General features: G+C 52.4%; 1 protein-coding gene across 2 annotated transcripts in view; it reads right to left on the bottom strand.

The window, feature by feature from the left end:
- Positions 1-784: 784 nt before the first annotated feature.
- Positions 785-8,135, bottom strand: part of ILKAP (ILK associated serine/threonine phosphatase) — a 37,591-nt gene continuing 30,240 nt past the window's right edge. For both annotated transcript variants that reach the window (XM_078147315.1, XM_020988972.2), the window contains 3 exons: positions 3,172-3,291; positions 1,456-1,537; positions 785-1,065 (listed from right to left, as the gene is read on the bottom strand). In XM_078147315.1, the coding sequence (XP_078003441.1) occupies positions 925-1,065; positions 1,456-1,537; positions 3,172-3,291 (343 nt within the window). In that variant the 3' untranslated portion in view covers positions 785-924. The remainder of the gene's footprint in view (positions 1,066-1,455; positions 1,538-3,171; positions 3,292-8,135) is intronic.

Genomic DNA, 8,135 nt, shown 5'->3' with positions numbered 1-8,135 from the left:
GAGACAGAGGTGAAGAATAAGAGGGCTGAGGATCTCCCAGCGTTGGGGACACTAGCAGGACACGGGCCCAGGCAGAGAAGGCTGCATGGAGGCGGTGACCCCTGAACAAAGCCAGAAGAGAAGGATGGGAAAAGGTGGGGACAGGCACCTATTCTAGACACACGGTCACAGTCCCTCTGAACGCTCAGGACACAGGAGGTGTGTCCTGAGGGCGCCTTGTGGACTCCCTGTGACCTTGCAGGCCACTGAAGTGCCTCATATGCACCTGTGTCTCTCCTGCTCTGTCCTCAAAGCCTAACTTCAGGGCCTCCTTCATCTATCCCTGCCCACTCCCCACACGTTTGACCGTCCAGCCTAAAATGCTTTTCTAAACCCAAGCCCAGGATGGAAACATTTTAATCTCTTACAATGTTTTGATCTCAATTCTGTTATCCATTGTGTTAGCTACCCCTTCCAACTCTGTGCCATCGGCAAACCCATTAAACTTTCTATTTATGCCTTCACTGAAATTACTAATAAAACGAGCCTAGCCTTACACCAGAAACCCGCTCTCGGGCTGATGGCGAGCATTCATTGACACCCTCTCAGTCTACCAAAATCAGCCTACTAGGGTTCCTTTTATTTGCTACAGAAGGACAACACTTGGCTGGCTGGAGGGTCAGGACCATCCCTTTGGGAACTTCAGGGTTTCTCCCTCAGGTGCGGGTTTGAGGAGTCTACGCTGAAATACCATGCGACATTTAGCTAAAATCTATAGACTATGCCATGAAGTGAGCTAAGCAGGTTAGAAAAAACAAACGAACAACCTTTATTTACAACCACAGAGCCTGGCAGAATACTCAGAACACAGAATGCGCGCGTGTGAACCCAACTTTTCCCTTGAATCAATGCCATGCTGTCCTCTCTGCTGCCTGGCGCTCTCCTTCACTTGCCTATCCGCACGACCATCACGGTGACGTTGTCCGCGGAGCCGCGCTGCACGGCCTTGGTGGCCAAACGGTTGCAGGCAGCTTCGTACCTGGCGTCGAGGGCCGACTTCCCTTCCCGGGTCTGGATCTTCTCATCCTTCTCTCCCAGAGGGAAAACCAGCAGTTACCACACACGGTGTTCCCTGGCCCTCACACTCATTATTTCCAAAGAAAGATGGGTGGGGAGCTCAGGTGTCCACCTGGAGTAGTCCGGGGGCCAACCAGGGACTGGGACTCAGAGACGAGTCCCAAGACAAGGACAGGGGGACAGCCTAGCGGGTGCAAGGAGACAAAAGTCTGGGCGATGGCATTAAGACACTTTAAATGACACCAACTACAGTAACTGCCATTTACAGAGCCACATTTTAAGGGCTGACAGGGCCCCTTGGCTGGTAAGGAATGGAGAAGCAAGGAAAACTTTTCAGTTTTTTTCTGCAAACTGAAGTGTACAAGGCCAGCCCATCCCCCCAGGACATCCATCTCCTACCTCAAGGCAGGACAAGATGAAGGTCACAGCTTCCTCAGGGGTGAACACCTTGAAGAGCCCATCACAAGCCAGCATGATGAACCTGATGAGAGAGGGGGTGAGAGGGGAATAAAGAAAGAAATACACAGACACAGACACACACACACATAGCCCCTGCAGAAATGGACCAAGCAGTTAGAAAACCGGGGTCCTTCCTGACCTGGGCCTTGCCCTTTTTTCATGACACATCCTCCATGCCCTCGGCACCCACGGTGCTTTTTGGGGGGCCCCTTTAGAGGTGACAGAGATGCTGGGGAGCAGACTGAAGAGAGTGACCAGGACAGTCAGCGGATGTCCCGTGCGCCATCCCTTTTCCCTTAGCTGGGTTTGCTGTGCACCATATGTTCATTAACTTGCTGCCCAGAGCTGTGACTTTGCTGGACAGAGACTTCCTCTAGTAATGCAGACCAGTAACTGTCCCGTGAGAAGGGGCTGAGGCCCACACGCGGAAGGCCATCGCCCCTGGAATCTTTAGCCTGGAGAAAGAGAGTCAGAGGTCGACAGTGGCTGCTGTCAAGTCAGGAAGGCTACTTCCTGCTTGGCTTTGGAGAAGAGATGGGGCAGAGTTTCAGAGGCAAAGATTTCTGTCTAGCCACATGGGAAAGCTCCAACAGGGAAACTAAGGAGCACCAGGAAGTGGGGCTGTGGAGGCCGAGTGCCCAGAGGACTTCGCCAGTCCCTCCTAGGTCAGACATGAAGGACCTCAGATGGAGGGGACGGGAAAGGGGGAGGTGGGGCCAACAGAAAGCCGCCCTTAAGAGGGAGCCTGCCCTGCTCCTGGAGCTGCATGCCTTCCCGGGGGGCCCCTGAGCCCAGGCCGTGGGCTGGAGTCACAGCCCCGAGACACCTCCCTCACCGCCTTTACTCCTGGGGCCGCACCCACTAAGTGACACAGGCAGCCCGCAGGCCGTGCCAGCGCATTTTCAGTCTCCACAAAGTAAAACTGGGGTCTCTCTCTCCCTGATAACAAGAATCTCTGGTAACGCACTTTCAGAAGTCCCTCCACCCACAGAATGAACGGGCGGGTTTGTTTTCCCACATGAAATACAAGGTGGACGTGGCCCTCGGCCAGGTGGGATGTCCCTCTGCCTCCCTACTTTGTGCTTCATCCACCTGCACGCCCACAGTTCTCCTTTGTGAGTCTGGTGGGCAGGGAACAGGAAGGTGTAAACCGAGGCACAGGAGGGAAAACCCAAGGGCAGAGGGGAGGCTGGGAAGCACCTGGTCCTGTGGTCAGCGGAATGAGAGCTGGACTCCCGGACTGACCCCTTGGGGGTAGTGGGGGGTGCAGGAATGGTTACGAATTACAGTTAGACACTGAAGGGGCTGGGGCTCCTTACCAGAAAGATACCGCAAGAAGGGGCACAAAGTAAGACCCAGACTGGCTCCGGGTTTGTGTATGTGTTCATTAGTGGGGAAGCTGCCTGGGGTGTGCCCAGGGTCATGGCTGCTTCGCCAAGCAGCCAAATCAACACCAGCCATCAGGAAAGGAGGGGGTCGCCATCAGCCCTGTGCTCTGATCAGCACCCCCCACCCCCTCCTCCCTGCACTGTTTCCCTTTATTAGAATGTAAGCCCCTCGAGGGCAGGGACTGTCACCTGCTTGTCTCTGTACCCTAGGCCCTCAGAGTCCCCCCATATCTCCATGTGCTGGGGGGGGAGGGGCCCTGGGCTTTACCTGTCATTCTGAGTAAGCTGGCAGCGTTTGATGTCTGGCACAGAGGTGACACCACAGCGCTTGTACTGCCCATCCCCAATGGAACGGGAAACCTCCAGCACGCCCAGGACTCTGCCATCCCTGGAGAAAAGAAATGCATTCAGCTCCTCCCCATGCTGACCAACCACCCACCCAAAGGGCGGAAACGGGACGAGGGAGAAGTGAAACAGGAAAGTCAAGGTGTACCAGGATCAAAAAGACTGCCTCAAAACGGCTTTATAAATGTATTCCCTGTAAGGCTAGCAACTGTTTTCTTTTTTCCCCTTCATTTACAAACATCATTTTAAAAAAGCTCAATCCTTAGGGCAGCTTGGTGGCGCGTGTGACCCTAGGCAAGTCACTTAGCCCCAACTGCCCTCACAAAAACAAAAAAGCTCAACCCTTTCCTCACTTTGAAAGGGTTTAAAATACATCCATCAATAATCATTCATGGAAAGCATCCAAAGTAACCCTAACTATGTCACGAAACCTGGAGAACCCCCACAAGAATTCTCTCGGCTCCCTGCCTAGAGCTAGCCTAGACCTCTGCCCTCAGGATGTCGCAGCGACCCAGACCTGTGCCTGCCATGCTGGCTCTTGGGAGGCCCAGCCCAGCCCAGCCGTGAGGGCAGAAGAGGCCACGTCAGGGCTGGCCACTAGGCCAAGGTAGGATGGGGGAGGAGCAGAGGGGCCCTTGCACCCAGACTGTACGCATGTGTGTAGGAGGGGACAGCCCCACCAAGGACATAGCATGACAGCAGGGTTGTTGTGTCCCGGTCATCAGATCATTCTCCCTCCTTTACAGGAGGTTCTGCCCTGGCTCACCGTCAGTTGTCCTTCCTTCCCCAGCTCCTGCCCTTATACAACAGCAATGGTCCTGCAAACTCGCTGAGTCCTCAATCCCTCAGCCCTCAGGTCCTGTGGCCTATGCCTCCCCTCCACTTCAGTGCCACAAAGGGACGGTTACACCCTGGTTCTCCCCATTCCCCACAAGGGTCTGCCTCCTTCTCAGAAGCACCTCCATCCTTCTATTTAATATCAGATCTCTCCCTCCCACTGCCTGCCTCTCCTCCATCCCTCCACCCTCCCCTCAGGACTTTCACCAGCCCTTCTCAGACATCATTTTCCTCTTCTTTCCAATATGACCCCAGACTCAGCCAATTCATCTCCATACTGCTCCCTATAAAGAACTTCAACCAGCAAACATCTGCTCTCCTTGCCAGCTCAGGGCAACACCAGCTTAGAATATAAACTCATTCGCAGATTCTTACAGAAGAAGAGGCTGCAAAATTATGAGAAGCGTTGCCTCAAAAAATGGGGAGAAGGGGGGCAGTTAGGTGGCACAGTGGATACAGCACTGGCCCTGGAGTCAGGAAGACCTGAGTTCAAATCTGGCCTCAGACACTTGACACTAGTCAGACCCTGGGCAAGTCACTTAACCTTGACTGCCTCACCAAAAAAGAAACAAAACAAACAAATGGGGAGAAGCAGGTGAAAGGAACAACCAAGAGAAATCTTGGCAGCAGATTAAACAAAGCCAGATCATTTCAAGGCTACCGAAGGATGAAACTGGAGGGATAATTCACAGACAAGGAGCGCAAAGGATCTGTGACCATTCCGATCCTCCATCAGTGGCAGGGAAGCCTCCCATTTCCACCTTAATCTCATCAGAATAAGTGCTGCTGCTGCAGAAACGAACCTGGCGCCCATCTAGACCAGGCCACGGCCACCCCTTCCCTTGGGAGAGCTGACAGAGTGGGGAAACAAGAGGGATCGACTGCCAAGACATCTGAAAGAGAAGAGGCTACCGAGCACTTAGGAAAAACCACCAGAGTTCTTAGCCGAGATATGACCAATGAGCCACACGTTGCCTCTTCCCTCTCTGCCACCTCTGTATGAGAATGGCCTCCCCAGCACTGGGGAGGATGTGAGAAGGGGAGAAGGAGGCAGCCAGATCCCAAGGTCCCACGGTGTTCGTTTTCTGTCTACTAGAAGAGTACCGGAGGCAGTCAGCCACGAGCCCCTCCCCTCCCTGAAAGCCACTACGGACACTGTCCTTAGGCTCTGCCCACCAGAGCCACCTGCCTTCCCAGGATCCCTTGCAGGCTTCCAGGTGACCTTGTGCTGACCCTGCAGAGCCTCTAGAACAGGCCTCCGTCAGGAGGCTTCTGCCTAACACACCTGGAGGATGCCTTACCTCAGTGCACACACCTTTGGGGAAACAATTCTAGGGCGCCCAAGTCCTGCATGAAGAAGGGCAGGATGGGAAAAAACTGCCCGGGAGAAAAGACACAAGCTAATTGTGTAGATGCCATGTTCTGCTGGCGCAACGTCTCCTAGCATGCCTGGGGCACCGACCACTGGGGAGGGTTTATTTATCTAAGGGACTGGGGCCTCTCCCCTTAGAATGTAAGCTTCTGGGGAGCAGGGACCATGTCATCCTTCGTCTTACAGTCAAGCATTTAAATGCATGCTGCTTGGTATCATTCTTAGTGAAGCCATTCAGGAGTTGTGGATGTGATCTGGATGTGGAATCAGGGGCTGGGTTCAAATCCTGTTTCAGACACCGGCTACATCCACAAGATGGAGATGAAACCTACAGTATCCAATGCAGTAGTGTCTGTAAAGCACACTGCAAACGGAAATGGACAAATCCGTTCTCTACATCACAGCTGCTCTCAGCCATGACGGTCCAATCTACAGATGATGGAAGCTGGTCCCCATCTGTATCAGGGTCAAGAGGTCAGCCTCCCATAACCCTGTCTTATGGCACCTTCTCTCATACATAAACACATGCACGGGCAGGGACAAAGCTCACTCTCACAGGTGAATGGGGCAGCTCTGTTGGCAAATCTTCAGGTTCACAGGTATACCACCACCCCCTTTTGGCAGTGAGGTGGTGAGGAAGAGCTGAGCATAGCCCAGCTGGGTGACCCTGGGCAAGTCTCACTGCTGCTCGCCTCAGTTCCCTCATTTGTAAAATGGGGATAACAGCACCTACCTCCCAGAGTTACTATGTGGAAAAAATAAGGTACTTGTAAAGCGCTTTAGAAATGCTCACTATTATCAGCTCATCAGAAAGTTGGTGTTTGGATAAATGTTGCAGAAAATGTGGGAAAACTGGAACACTGATGCATTGTTGGTGTAGATGTGAATTGATCCAGAACAATTTGGAACAATACCCCAAGGGCTATGAAACTGTCCATGCCCTTTAACCCAGCAATAGCACTTCCAGGGCTGCATCCCAAGGAGATCACACAAACGGGAAAAGGACCCACACGTACAAAAGTATTTATAGCAGCTCTTTTTGCGGTGGCAAAGAATGGGAAATTGAGAGGATGGCTGAGCAAGTTGTGGGATATGAATGCAATGGAATACTACTGTGCTGTAAGAAATGATGAACAGACCGATTTCAGAAAAACCTGGAAAGACCTGTATGGTCTGATGCTGAGTGAAGTGAGTAGACCCAAGAGGACATTACACACAATAACAGCCACGTTGTGCGATGACTAACATTGATAGACTTAGCCTTCTCGGCAATGCAAAGACCTAAGACATCTCCAAAAGACTCATGATGGAAAATGCTTCCATCCAGAGAAAGAACTACGGAGTCTGAATGCAGATGGAAGCAGACTATTTTTTTTCTTTCTTTATTCTTGTGGTTTTCCCCTTTGGTTCAAATTCTTCTTCACAACATGGAAATAGTTTATGTAATTATATCAGATTGCACACTGTCTTAGGGAGGAGGGGGCAGAGGGAGAGGGAGGAAAAGAAAGTTGGCCTTTGGCCAAATCTGTGAACTCTCCGTTTGGGTGGAAGCTCGCTGAGTGAGCCACGGAGCAGGTGTGAAAGTAGCAGCTGTGGCCATTTTTCCCCATTTCCTCCCCAAATGTTTAAAGAGCTTTGCACACTTACCCAAATGTAAAATTTAAAATCCAAGTGCGCTTAAATACCCAAAGTATAAACAAAATGAACCTTAGGACAATTAATAAAAATGTCAAGACTGAAATACTGCATAAGACAGTATGGTCTAACGAAAAGAATCAGGTGACTTGGTTTCTAATTCTGGCTCTGAAATGAACTAACTTCTCTGGTGACCTCTGGCAAGTGACCCGATGACCAGGTGAAGTGAAGGGCTGAACTAGCTTTCTGGTGCCTTCCCAGGGCAAACAGGATCCCATTAACACCTGGCTACAATCTGCGAAGGGCCTGCAAGCAAGACTTGCCACCGAATTAGCCAGAGCACTGGAATGGGCACTGACTTCCACCAGCATGCACTGCTTTCAGGCTCGTGGAGGCAGTGACTTTCAGAGAACTATTCTAAACTTCAAAGCTGTTTAGGGGAAGTTCAGGCTAACCTTGGCCGGCACGCTGACTCGGTGGAGGCTGAACTGAGACCTGACATCTTAGGGGCAGGACCTCTGCATCACTGGGGAGGGAGCTGCAGCAGTGGGGGGCCTAAGAGTGGAGCTAGGCCATCCCGGAGCCAGTCCTGGATGCTCGGCCTCCTAAAGGGACTGCTTCAGACACCGATCAATCAGTGAGCAGCTGTCCAGGGGCGGCCAGCACCAGGGGTACAACTGCATTAACTGGAGCCTGCCCCTCGTGCAGGAGCTTCCACTCTGTGGAGGCTTTGTGAGGCCTCAGCCCCTCCCCTCCCAAGGCCTGTGCAGCCTGGGCCACTCACAACTAGCTCAGGAAGATCCTGAAAGGCCTCAGTCCTGGAGATGCAGAGGAGTCAGCGACTCCCCCAGACTCCACGTTCTCTCTTATCTCCAGCAGAGAACATGGCTCGCGTGGCCACCAGGGGCCACCGAGTCCTTCTGGAGAATTGATAACACTGTGGCTCCCTAGAGAGGCAATGCCCAGCCTCCCGGCCATGCTGGCGGGTGATAAACAAAGGCACCACATGGGAACCAATGATATGGAAGAGAAAAAGGCAGAAT

Source organism: Phascolarctos cinereus, unplaced genomic scaffold (assembly GCF_003287225.1).
Source record: "Phascolarctos cinereus isolate Bilbo 61053 unplaced genomic scaffold, phaCin_HiC Scaffold_7;HRSCAF=346, whole genome shotgun sequence".
Lineage (NCBI taxonomy): Eukaryota > Metazoa > Chordata > Mammalia > Diprotodontia > Phascolarctidae > Phascolarctos > Phascolarctos cinereus.
Note: the sequence above shows the minus strand (reverse complement) of the source record. Positions and strands in the feature narration are given on the sequence as shown.